This window comes from Monodelphis domestica, chromosome 5 (genome assembly GCF_027887165.1).
Source record: "Monodelphis domestica isolate mMonDom1 chromosome 5, mMonDom1.pri, whole genome shotgun sequence".
NCBI lineage: Eukaryota > Metazoa > Chordata > Mammalia > Didelphimorphia > Didelphidae > Monodelphis > Monodelphis domestica.
The window spans coordinates 79231685-79245171 of record NC_077231.1 but is presented as its reverse complement, the minus strand read 5'-3'; the positions used below and the strand labels follow the sequence as shown (position 1 = coordinate 79245171).

Below are 13487 nucleotides of genomic sequence, written 5' to 3'. Positions count from 1 at the left end.
CCTTCCTTCCTTCCTTCCTTCCTTCCTTCCTTCCTTCCTTCTTTCCTTCCTTCGCACTTTGCATAGTGCCTGGCAGGACCACAGTAGGTGCTAGTTAACTTGTTCAGAATTTGAACTTAGGTTCTTCTGATTACAAATCAAGTACTCTTCCACCTACACCACACTAGATAGCTCCAGATTTATGTGACTGTGTAGACTCTCTTTTTAACCTTTTCTCTTCTCTCCCTCAAACTCACAGGACAGCAAAAGTATGAAGGCCTTTTGCTGTTTTCTGTCTCAAATAAGAAGAGCAAATTCATGCTGCCTACAGTACACTGGGTCCATGTTAGCTCATGGAACCACCTTGGAATCTAGAGGGGCAGAATCTTTGATCTTCAGTCAGCCGTTGCCCCTTCATTAGCTGCTGGGAAGGTAAAGCTTCCCGGCCAGCGGGAAGCCTTATGGTAGGAAAATAGAAAAGGGATAGAAGTTTTGGATCCCGCGAAGGGCGTGAAAGAGCCAACCTTTGAGATGTCAATAATGAGTCAGTAATCAGTTATTATTAATATTTTGGAGCCGCAGCCATGCTCCATTCAATGGACATCACTGAAAGGCTATATTCCATCCAGAGATCCCAATTGAACACTGCACTGGTTAGGGGATGATATAGTTAAGCTGGGAGAATGAATAGAGACTAATAGAGAGGTATTAGCATTGGAAAAGAGAGACAACTGGCCGAAGGCCAGGCCTCAGGTAAAGATAGAGAGGAGAGAGAAAGGTGGAAAGAGTGTTGAGCAAACCAAGGAGAGAGGAGAGGGCCATGGCTTCCCAATTTATTCTCTTTGATATGCAAATGAACTCAATACATATTGATAAGTTACATGATGCCTCAATACATATAGATGAGTTACATAGTGTATTGCCATTGGATAATTGCAAATTACGACAAGGTGAAGGTGGGGTTTTTATCCTCAGGTGAATGAGACAAAGGGAAGCAGGGTTTCGAGCCCTAACTCCAGCCACGCTGGGAACAGAGTTCATTGCCATGTGCCCATTCACAATCCTTGTCTCTCCATAATACCTATGGGCTGGACTGCTACAGAAGGTGATACAGCTTCTCACCACCACAACATGCTATCACCTTCATGATTAAGCAACACCACCACCATCTTTAACAAACTCTGGCTTATAGAGCACTGTCCATTTAAAATTTAATTGAGATTCAATTGATCCTTTAGGCATGAGAAAGAAAAGAAAAGTCAGGATGGGGATGACCTGCAGAAATCTGATCAAAAAGGAATTACTTAATGCCATTTTCCATTGTCTTAAGAGGAATCAGAAGGAAGGAAAAGAAAGAAAGAGAGAAGAAGGAAGGAAGGAAGGAAGAAAAAGAGAGAGAGAAGAAGGGAGGAAGAAAGGGAGGAAGGAAGGAAGAAAGGAAGGATGCTGCTCATGAATGGGAAGGTTCTCAAACTTGGAGTACCACCCGATGGTTTGTGTAGATATTTCTATCTAGGAAGTCACCCTGCTTGATGCCATTGGAGAGGATTTGGTCCAATGTGTTCATATAGACTTTTAGCACTTTACAAAAAGCAGCAATCAGTCTTTAAAATGCCAACAAGATTTCTTGCCAAGTCACTTGAACCTGAGTGTTCTCAGCAATGAAATGAAGCCACTGGGCTTGATTATCTCTAAGATGTTTTCCAGCTCTAAATCTATTAACTTTAGCATGACCTTTTATAAATAAGGGCTTGAAAAACTAGACATTCAATGAGTGCCAACTTTAAAATTTTTCTTTAATTTTTTAGGAAGTTTAAAGATGCTGGAGGCAGAAACTGAAAGTATGTTATTAAACCTCTTAGAACAAGGAGCCTATTATTTATGTAACTATGAATAAAGACATTTTTTAAAAACCTAGTTTTATTCTGGCAATGAAAATACATACACATATATATTTATATATTTAAAAATATGTTGTCTGACATTTTTGTCACAATGAATTTAATTCCTCTGCTTTAATTTTAATTTTATTTTTTTAAATGGTACCTTCTATATTAGAATTGATACAAGTGGTAAGGGCTTGACAATTGGAGTTAAGTGACTTACCCAGGGTCACACAAGTAAGAAGTGTCTGAGGCCAGATTTGAATCTAAGTCTTCCTCACTCCAGGCCTGGCTATCTATTCACTGATCCACCTAGCTGCCCTTATTTCTCTTTTTAAAAAGAGGCCATTTTACAGCAATATGAAGATTTCTAACTGACTTGAAATTTTCACCTTGGGGGCAGCTGGGTAGCTTAGGGGATTGAGAGCCAGGCCTAGAGACCCTTATTTTCTATCTTAGAATCAACACTAGGCAGAAGAGTGGTAAGGGCTAGGCAATAGGGATTAAGTGACTTACCCAGGGTCACACAGCTAGGCAATGTCTGAGGGCATATTTGAACACAGGACCTCCTATCTCTGAGCCTGACTTTCAATCCATCCAGCTGCCCTCCATATTTAACTCTTCATGATCCTATTTGGGGTTTTCTCGGCCATTTCCTTCTCCAGCTTATTTTTTCTGATTAGGAAACTGAGGCAAACAGGGTTAGATGACTTGGCCAAGGTCACCCAGGAAAGAAATATCTAAGGCTGGATTTGAACTCCCTACTTAGCTGTCTGCACATGAGACTCAGTAATTTCTATAAGGTCTAAGGAAAATGCTGATTGGTTGATCAAGCTCTGGAGACTTCCCAGGGGACCACCCTGAGGGAGACTCCTGGCCATCAACGGGCAGAGATGGCGTCTGGTGGAAGAAGCCCATTGGAATCTCTCAAATGTCCGGGTGGTGCTGGTCCATTTTAGAAGCCGGCGTGAGCCCACTCGACTAAAGTCTGATTGTCTTCTCTAGCCATCTCATTAGAGTTTCCCTCCGCTAATGCGTACAAGTGACTGAACCAGGGAGCCCTGCGCTGCGTTAGGGGGCGGCGATGTTCCCAGAGTGCGGCGCGGCAGAATAAGCCAGGTCTGATTAGATGATCCACCGCGGGCCCTTGGGGAAGAGGCACGCAGAGGAGTCCAATCCAAGGGAAAGTGAGGGCGGCCCGTTCCCGGAGAGTGGGGCAAGTGTTTACTCTGGAGCTCCCTCTGGCGTCTGCTGGCACACAGCGAGAGGACGGTTTGTCCCGCAGCCGCTTGGCCGGCTTCCATCCCGTCAGGGATGCTCTTCCCAGCAGCGCATCTTAAGAACTCCGGGTCCCTTCTTCTCTGCCACGACCCCTGCCAGGAGAATTCCTCAAGAGCAGCTTCTGGCTTGCAATTGTTTTTCCAGCATTTAACACGGAGATAAAGGAATGCTAAGCAACCGCTCTGTTTCACCTGCCTACACAGTGCCTCTTTTTCCAAAGCAAAGAATCTGAGAATTGGAGAGGTAGGGGGGCAGCTGGGGGTGGCCCAGAGGATGGAGAGCCAGGCCTAGAAAAGGGAGGTCTTGAGTTCAAATCTGACCTCAGACACTTCCCAGCTGGGTGACCCTGAACAAGTCACTTGTTCCCCATTGCCTAGCCCTTACCACTCTTCTGCCTTGGAGCCAATACACAGTATTGATTCCAAGACGGAAGGTGAGGGTTAAGGAACTTCTATTGCTTCTGTTGCATCATTGCTGTGGCCCATGTGGGCATTATCCGGGGCTCTAGACACCAACCATGGTCAAACCATTCTTTTGCCTCATAGGTTCACATTTGACTTTTCTCTAATACAAGCTGGAGCCTCAAGCACCCTGGAGGAGTTACAGTGGGATGAATGACCATCACACACTCAGAAAAACTGGTCCCCACCCTGATGCTCACCAGCTCTGTGATTCTAAGCATTTTATATACCTTTTCTTTACCTGGGTTTACTCATCTGTAAAATGGGGATGATATGATGTCATTGTTTACTTTAAGGGGTTATTGTCAAAAGGAACCACTCTGAAAACCTTAAAGGCATTGGCAGAGGGGGCAGCTGGGTGGCTCAGTGGATAGAGCCAAGTCTAGAGATGGGAAATGCTGGGTTCAAATCTGGTCTCAGCCACTTCCTAGCTGTTTGATCCTGGGCAAGTCACTTAACCCCCATGGCCTAGTATAAGACTAAAATTAATATTTAATAACTCCAAGTATTATATTTTATAAGATTTATTAATAATCCCTTGAAGTAGAGGAAAAGTAAAGCCTGAGTAAAGAGAAGTTTTTCTCCACTGAGTGAGTGGGAGAAGAGTGCGCGAGGGCAGGATGACAGAAACTATCTCCAAAAGGTAGGGACTTAAGGTGAGGACGAAAGTGGAATTCTGGGAAATGGAGTCCTGGGGTACAAAATTCTAATTACACACTAGCTTTCACTGGCCTTCTGCCTTGGAACTAATACATAGTGCTGATTCTAAGACAGAAGATAAGGGTTTTTTTAAAAAAAAAAAGACCCAGGCAGATACAGAACATGAGCTGGGTATGCTCAGGTGGACCAGCACATCCTGGGGCAAGTATCACTACTAGGTCACTAGGTGGTGCCACAGTGCATTTAGTACTGGATCTGAAGTCAGGGAGATCTGAGTTCAAATCCAGATTCAGACAATTACTGGCTGTGACCCTGTACAAGTCACTTAACATCGATCTACTTAGTTTCCCTTCACTGTAAAATGAGAATAATAATAATAATAATAATAATAATAATACCTATACTAGTGCCTATTTTCCAGAGTTGCTATGGGGAATCAAATGAGTTAACGTATTGAAAGCACCTTCACGCACTATCGATGTAAGTATGGCAATGATTACACAAGGCAGTGGGTAGCCCAGCATACACAGTGCTATCTCAGGCACCTCCTAGCTCAAGTCACTTAACCTTTCCCCACCTCAGTTTCCCCATCTATAAAATGGGGATTCTAATAGCACTCATCTCACAGGATTGTGATGAGGATAAGATGAGATAAAGCCTTGTGTACTGCCAGCTCTCTCCTTCCTGTGCAGGCTCCCTTTCTTGGCAGCAACTCTCTGAGCATGAAGCTAGGTCTCCTTCCTTGCACTCATTTCTCCTGACTATTCCTCTTAAATATGGCACATTTCTTCAAGTTACTTATCTCTCTCAGGAGATGATGCATGAGTGTGGCCATAGCCTTACATGCAGAGCTGAATTCCCTCTGCCCAAATCCTAGGGGGTGCAGCAGTAGAGTGCCAGGAACAGAGTCAGGAAAACTCATCTTCCCCAGTTCAAATCCGGTCTCTGACGTTTCCTTGCTATGTAACCCTGGGCAAGTCACTTGGCCCTGTTTGCCTCAGTTTCCTCATTTGTCAAATGAGCTGGAGAAGGCAAATCACTCTAGTATTTTTGCTGAGAAAATCCTAAATGGGGTCACCAAGAGTTGGACAAAACTGAAACAACTGAACAATGATAAGCAATAGTCCTGGCAAGTTGTGATGTAGGGGCTGAATTAAGGTGATGATTGTGTAAGTGGAGCACTTACTGGGCACTGAGGCCAGAGATGTGGAGATAGAACTAGCGTACAAACATGTGCTATGGGGGACAAACATATTTATGATGTATGTGTGCATGTGTAAGTAGAGATGTGCAAAGAGATTTATATGTAATGTGTATCAAATTGTATGTGGCTGGGGGAAAGGGGATGGGAGAATGGAATGAGCATTGAGATAATGGCTCCTCTCTCCATCCCCGGTTCAACATGTTGTGAGTCAGCATAAGAAATTAAATAGGAATTTGGGGCGAGTTTTGTGGAAGCCACAAAACAACATGAGAAGGCCAGCAGATGACAGAAAAAGTTTAGAAACTCAGAAATGCATGACAAATCTGTAGAATATCATATAATGTCAACATATTTTCTCTTTTAGTGCCGTAAATATACGCAATTTCTTTTTTACAGTTAAAATAAGGAATAGCTTCTTGGCCTTTTGACTAAGATCAGTTGTCAAGGTAAAATAAGTAAAAAGCTAAAGTTTATGAAAAGAACTCAAAAGCCAGCAGGCAACACACAAAGACTAGAAATGCGGAGATATCTGTAACAGTTGAGAAACTCATGGGCAGCTGGATGCCTCAGTGGATAGCAAGTCAGGTCCAGAGACAGGACGTCTTGGGTTTAAATCTGACCTCAGACACTTCATAGTTGTGTGACCCTGGGTGAGTCACTTAACCTCAGTTGCCTAGCTTTTTCTGTTCTGCCATAGAACTAATACTACCTTATATCACAACTTGCCAGGACTATTGTTTATTGTTGTTCCATTGTTTCCATTTTGTTCCATTTTTGGTGATCCCCTTTCTCAGCAAAGACACTAGAGTGGTTTGCCATTTCCTTTTCCAGCTCATTGACAGAGAGGAAACTGAGGCAAATAGAGTTAATTATCAGACAGAAGGCAAGGGTTAAAAAAAGTTTAGTAACTCATAAATGTATATAAGATACTGTAAATACCCCTTAAAAAAAGAAGAAGAAATGCAGACTTCTTTTCTGGTACAAAGAGTGGGCCAAACAATTTTACACAGATTTTCTAGATTGAAGTGGTTACGATTCCCCAACGTCCCACCCAATGTAGAAGGAATACCTGGTAGTGCCTACACTGTGCTAAATAAGCTCTTTGCTATATATTCTAAATATTTTTAGTTTATTAATGAGGAAATGGGAAAGGAATGAGGGTAACAAAGGAGAAGAGAAATTTCTTAATCTTATCCCCAAAACTAATTCCCCTTAATACTATCCTACTGGCTAACTTCCTGAGCTAAATAAGTTAAGTTCCCCCCAAGTAGAACCTCACAGAGTCCAGATATGGGCCAAGATCCCAGAGGTAAAGTCCAAACCTGTTCCAAGTAGAGATTAATGTTTCTTGTCATGATCTTCACTCTAGCTGCCAGCAGCCTGTTCAAGCAGTCTCTCTCCTCAAGCTGGTATCTCACAAGGGCTAGATAGGTGGAAATTACAGCTACAGCCAAAATTTTCCGCAAGAAGACTGTTTTCAGTTGGGACTACACTCCCCTTTGAATCTCGACCCAAGCTCTCATGTGATTCTGTGTCAAATGTCCCTGTCAATCAAATGCAGTCTTTTCTCTGCTTACTACAATATGCATATATACATATATTTTATATACACATATACTGCACATATATGTATCTATATCTTGATCTTGAGGCACAGGCATAGCAATGATAATCAAACCCAGGGGAACCAATGAGGTCACCAAGAGAAGAATGGCGACCTTGGACAGCACCTTAGAAAATACCCATAGGGGCAGCTGGGTAGCTCAGTGGATTGAGAACCAGGCCTAGAGACGGGAGGTCCTAGGTTCAAATCCGGCCTCAGCCACTTCCTAGCTGTGTGACCCTGGACAAGTCACTTGACCCCCATTGCCTAGCCCTTACCACTCTTCTGCCTTGGAGCCAATACACAGTATTGACTCCAAGACGGAAGGTAAGGGTTTTTATTAAAAAAAAAAATACCCATACTTAGGGGAAGGAGATGGATACTGACCTAACCAGGGAGAGTGAGACAGAGCAATCAGACAGAAGAACTAGCAGAGAGATGTGTAGAACAACCCAGAACAACCTACCAGAAGATGTTGGTCCATAGTGCAAATGCAGTGAAGAGACTGAGAAGGATGAGAACTGGGGGGGGGGGGGGAGGGGGAGAGAAAAGAGGCCACTAGATTTGGCAATTAAGTGACCATTGGTAGCTTTGAAGAGAGCAGTTTCAGTTGACTGACAAAGTCAGAAGTCAGACTGCAAAGGGTTGAAGAATAAGTGAAAGGAGAAATAGAGGCAGCAAGTTGAGATAGAATTTTCTAGGAAGTCATCATTGATTCATTCAGCCCCTCATTCACCTGCCATAGCCCATTGTGAAGATAAGATTAACTCTCTCTTTACCTATGTTTAGGTAATCAAATCAAGAATCTAAAGTACCCCTACTTGCCATTAAGTATGAGAGTTCACAAGTCACTTACTAGAATAAGTGACAACTCCAAAAGCCACTGCCTGCCCCCCTTGAGCAGTGCTAGACAAATTGAAAGACTAACATTGGTTTTTGTGAAGAAGGAGGAGTGACAGGAAGTGACCTGGAAAAAAGGGTTATAAAAAGAGATCAACATGGTATAGCATTAATTCCCTTCCTGGCATTTGGAAAGATTGGCTCTGGGCATTCCTTTCCTGACTTCTAGAGAGATTGGTTGTGGAAATTCTTGCTTTGGTTTTGGAGGAGACTACATTGGTGGAACCCTGGCTGATGACACCAAGGAGACTTCTGGCTTGGAGAGATTCCTGCCTTGGTGGCTATCTGAGGAGACCCTCTCTGTTCATTGCCACTTTGGTGGAACACTCCCTTCAGCATAAGTTCTGTGGAGAGACACTTTTCCTTAGATCCTGCATTGGCTTGCTGATGAGTGAATCAGATTTCCATGTGGAGATTGGAACTTTGTTGGGGAGGAAGCTGAATTTCATCAGATTAGCACTTAGGGTAGGCTAGGCAACTCCATACATCTTTCCTGCTTACATTTCATATTTCAACCCTTTCTCTTCTTCCTTATAAATAAAAACTGCTAACAGTTTTTTTTTTATGGCTCAGGGATAATATTTTGAATTTGGTGGCCACAACATTGAATTTATAACTCTCTTATTTAGTCAAAATCCCAATTTAACCCATATACCATCAATTACCAAATCTTGTACATTCTCTTTCTACATCTTAAAAAAAAACCCTTACCTTCCATCTTAGAATTAATATTTGTATTAGTTCCAAGGCAAGCAGTAAGGGCTAGGCAATGGGGGTTAAATGACTTGCTCAGGTACACACAGTTATGAAGTGTCTGAGGCCAGGTTGGAACCCAGAATCTCCCATCTCTTCACCTGGTTCTCAATCCACTAAGCTTCCTACTACTCCCTCCATATCTCTTGCTAGCTCTTCTTTCTACTCATATAGTCATCACCTTAGTTCAGTATCTTATTCTTGCTTGCTGGGATTATTGTAGTAGACTCCTAATGAAGTTCCCTGTTTCTGGGCTCTCTTCTCTCCAGTAAATCCTGCACACAGCTGACAATCTGATATCTCTAAAGGAAAGGTCTGGATATATCACTCTCTTGCTCCCTATTGCCTCTAGCATAAAGCCCAAACCCTTTGGTCATTTAAAGCTTTTAACAGTCTCAGGATCCCTTCCTAGGCTTACTGGACATCATTCCCCTTTATATACTCTGTGTCCCAGCCCAGCTGCCTTATATACTAGTCCCTGTATACTGTATTCTACCACTGTATTCTATCTTCTTGTCTTTGCACAAACTTTCCCCTTGCCCAAGATGCTCTCCTTTCCTACCCCTGCCTCTTAGGATCCTTGATTCCCTTCAAGCATTCCATCATGGGAGCTTCCTGGTTCTTCCAGCTGATAGTGCTTACTTCCATCCCCTCAAAGTTATTATGTATTCATTTTATATACATAGACCTACTCTTACCAGGTAGGTTTAGTCAGTCCACCTAAGGACGGCTCTGTGGGGAGATGTGACTCCTGACCGGCTGAGTCTTTGAAGAGGAAAAAAGTGGAGTTGGAGAGGGAGAGAAAGGACAGAGAAAGGAAAGCTTTTGTGACAATTAAAAATTCCAAGAGACTGGCTTCTGGGTAAAAATATCAATTTATTGATTAGGCTAGCATTAACCAATAATTTAATGGTATGTGATTCTCTTGATAACCAAAGACCTTGAAAGAAAACCATGAAAACAAAATTAGAAGGGAAGCAACATACTGGGAAAAATCTTTATAACCAAAATCTCTGACAAAGGTCTAATTTCTCAAATCTATAAGGAACTAAAAAAGTCAATTGTACAAAAAAATCAAGTCATTCCCCAAATGATAAATGGTCAAGAGACATGAATAGACAGTTTTCAGGGAAAAAAAATCAAAACTATCAATAAACACATGAAAAAGTGTTCTAAATCCCTCCTGATTAGAGAAAAGCAAATAAAAACAACTCTGAGGTACTACCTCACACCTAGCAGATTGGCCAATATGACAGACAGTAAAGGAAAGTAATCAAAGACACTGAATTCCCCTAGTAATGTTCAATAAAAACAATTTGGGAACTCATTAATCAGGCCCTTCCTTGGCTATCCTAAGCCATTTCTCTTTGGTGAACAGTCAGTGAGAAGGTGGTCCATCAAGACTCTCAACTTCTCTCCATCCCCTAGGGAATGGTGGGTGGTCACGTAGCTACTATTATATCATAGACAATAACTCCTAGTCTAAACCAGTTTTTATTTATTGAGCAAGATAGGCTTCTACTCTTTCTATTTACCAGCCTCTGGATAGGTAGGTGGGGAGACATTCCTTGGTGTTCCTAAGAACAAAGGACCCTGTACAAAGGTCAAAGAACTGATCTGAGTCTCTAATTCAAAATCTAGATATAGAAATAATTCAATAGAAACTTTGAAAAAATCCTCTCATTTTGGACTGACCAAAAGGATAAATTTCACCGAGTCACGTCTTTTTGTTCTTACTTGATTCCCAGAGACTACAAAGAATAAGACTTTTGGGTGCAGTTGTTGTGGCTTTCATTGAAATGGGATTTCAGCTCACTTCAGAATCTCAGAGCCCATTAAGTTTTGTGTCCAGTCACCTAAACCAATTTGAATAGCTTCCCTGAGTACAGCTGTAAAAATTGATTTTGATTTTGTATCTCACATTTGATTTTATTCTGTCAGTGATTTTATTCTAGAAATGTGCTGTTTTCTCCATAACAAACCCAAGTTGTTGCTTTGTCTCTGAGTATAGAAGCACACGGCTTCAAAAATTTAGCCTCCCTCTCTGAAGTTGGATGTCAAAGGTTTCCACTTTCCTACAATCACTGTTAGTTAAAGAAAAACTCTGTTCTAAGTTTAGTGGTCAATACTCTGGAATTGAATGGGAACTGTTATCTCGGCATCACCTGGACGGTTTGTGGTGTATCTCTGAGGAGCAGACTAGTTGACCTTGTCCCATCTGAAGCCTCATCCTTGTTCTATCTTTAGTCTCAAACTTGTGAGTCTACATCTACAGAAACGCATAAAATCAATCCTTAGAGACAGAGGTAATCTTCATCCCACATGTGTGCCATCTTTAATGTAACCAATCACACTCCCTTAACCCATGATCTGGCCAATTCCATTACCAATTATATGATTTCTGTTCTGTCCTTTGTTCTATGCCTATAAAAATGAATTGCCTCTTTGATTCTGGGTCTTTGGATGGAAACTGAGGCAAACTATTGATCCGTTTTAATTGGCTGGCAGTGCTCTCACTAATAAACCATAATCTTGCTTGGAGAAATGTGCCTTGGTTTACCTTTTTGCTAAATGTTACTTGCAACAGTTTTACTCTTTCTTTAGTAAATTTTGCTAGGTCTTTTAATATGTAATAAATGCTTATAATCTGTGCAATAAACATTTGATTAGAGGGAAGCAGAGCTGGCCCAGATTAAGCTACCTGGTCTGAGATGGGACTCTGCAACAACCAAAAAAAAGTGGCTTTTATCCTGATTGCCCAGAGCATCATATTCTTAGGCTGCAAATATTTGGTGGATAGAATTTTAACCAACATCCCCTTGAAGGAAAAGAGCTAAAGAGTACCCACTCCCATCCACAAAGGCAGAAATAAAAATCTCCCTTGGAGATGGAGAGTGAGGCATTTTACCTCTATTAATGCACGCTAACTAAACACACCTTGCATTCCAGTGGCCAACTGTAAATTGCTGCATGCATACATACGTATGTGTGTGTCTATATCTGTGTGCCTATTGTTTTTCCCCCAGTAAAAAGAAAACTCCTTAAAGTCATGAATTGCTTTGTATCCCTGGGCTTGTTCTCTTCTTGGTTGAACCTTGCACAATGGTTAGGACACAGCCTAGTACTTAATAAATGCTTGCTGAACAGAATGCTTGTTGGTCTAGGAAATTAAATATTTTAGAGGCAGCTGTATGACCCTGGGCAAGTCCCTTAATCTTTATTGGTTTCAGTTCCTCAACTGTAAAATTGGGATAAAAATTGTACCCATCTTGTAAGGTTGGTGTGATAATCAAATGAGCTCTGTGTATTTTTTTCAAATCAATTTTTTTATTTTAATTTTTAAAAATATTTTTCCATGTTTACATGATTCATTGTCTTTCCCTCCTGGAGCCAACAAACACTCGCACTGGGTAATACAAATATTATCACTTATACTTATTTCCATGTTATTCATTTTTGCAGTAGAGCAATCTTTTAAAAACAAACCCCCAGTCATATAGCCATATAAACAGGTGACCAATCATATGTTTTTCTTCTGTGTTTCTGCTCCCACAGTTCTTTCTCTTGATGTGGATAGCGTTCTTTCTCATAAGTCCCTCGGGATTGTCTTATATTAGCAGAGCCCATTGCATTGGATTGTTCCATGTTTCACTTTCTGTGTACAATGTTCTCCTGGTTCTGCTCCTCTCACTCTGCATCACTTCCTGGAGGTTGTTCCAGTCTCCGTGGAATTCCTCCACTTTATTATTCCTTTGAGCACAATAGTATTCCATCACCAGCAGATACCACAATGTGTTCATCCATTCCCCAATCGAAGGGCATCCCCTCATTTTCCAGTTTTCGGCCACCACAAAGAGCGCAGCTATGAATGTTCTTGTACAAACATCAAATGAGCTATTTGTAAACTAGGACTAGTAACAGTCCCCATCTTGTAGAGTTGGGCTGAGGATCAAAAGAGAAATCTGTAAAGCACTTAGCACAGTGCCTTCTGCATAACTGGCACCAAATAAATGCTCTTTCCCTTTTTAGTTCGTGAATGGCCTTGGAGCAGAGATAAAGGGATATTTAAAATAAAAGACCCTCCTGAAACGAAATCGGCTTGACTGAGAGGAAATGAGGCTCTAACTAACCCCAACCCGCTCTGTGCTGTCTATATTTTGAATTACTCCTAGACAGCATTTTGTTACAGTGGATCTTCAGGGAAGGATTATGACAGATCCAGGAAAACAATCATTTTACAGTGCGGAATGCCGGGCAATTCATGAAGGATTCTAGGGAAGGGGAGTATCCAATCATTGGTGGTCCTTCTACGGTTGTTTCCCTGGTACCTATTGTCATAGAAACAAGAAAGAGAATCAATGGATTGGATCTAGAATTCTCCCCTCACAAGGGAGTTTGTTCAGACGACTGACTACTAGGTGATGACTACTAGCTCTCATAGCCTCAGGTAACAAATGGATTCTGGCAGGCTAAGCCCTTCTCAATCCTGGCTGGTGACCATCCTCAGGTCTCCAGTTAGCTCACCACCGTTCACCCTCTGGAATGAAAGCATCCTTGGAGCTGACCCTTCATTCTATCCAGAATTTTAGGGGGTTCCTGCTCTTGGGAACGTGCCCAATTGCCTCCTTCTCAATGTGCCTTCTTCTATTAAGCATTGCTTATTTAAGTTGGGCTACTTTTTTCCCTTTGAGATGAGACCTCCTATTAAACTGGTTTCCCCTTGGGTCTAAATATGTGCTTTTGCTTTTGCTTTTGAACTCACT

At 41.8% G+C, this 13487-nt stretch overlaps 1 protein-coding gene across 2 annotated transcripts in view; it reads left to right on the top strand.

Annotated features, from left to right (window-relative positions):
* Positions 1 to 13075: 13075 nt before the first annotated feature.
* LOC103102607 (uncharacterized protein C3orf20-like) overlaps positions 13076 to 13487 on the top strand; it is a 44418-nt gene continuing 44006 nt past the window's right edge. For both annotated transcript variants that reach the window (XM_007503230.2, XM_007503229.2), the window contains exon 1: positions 13076 to 13171. In XM_007503230.2, coding sequence (XP_007503292.1) covers positions 13146 to 13171 — 26 coding nt within the window. In that variant the 5' untranslated portion in view covers positions 13076 to 13145. The remainder of the gene's footprint in view (positions 13172 to 13487) is intronic.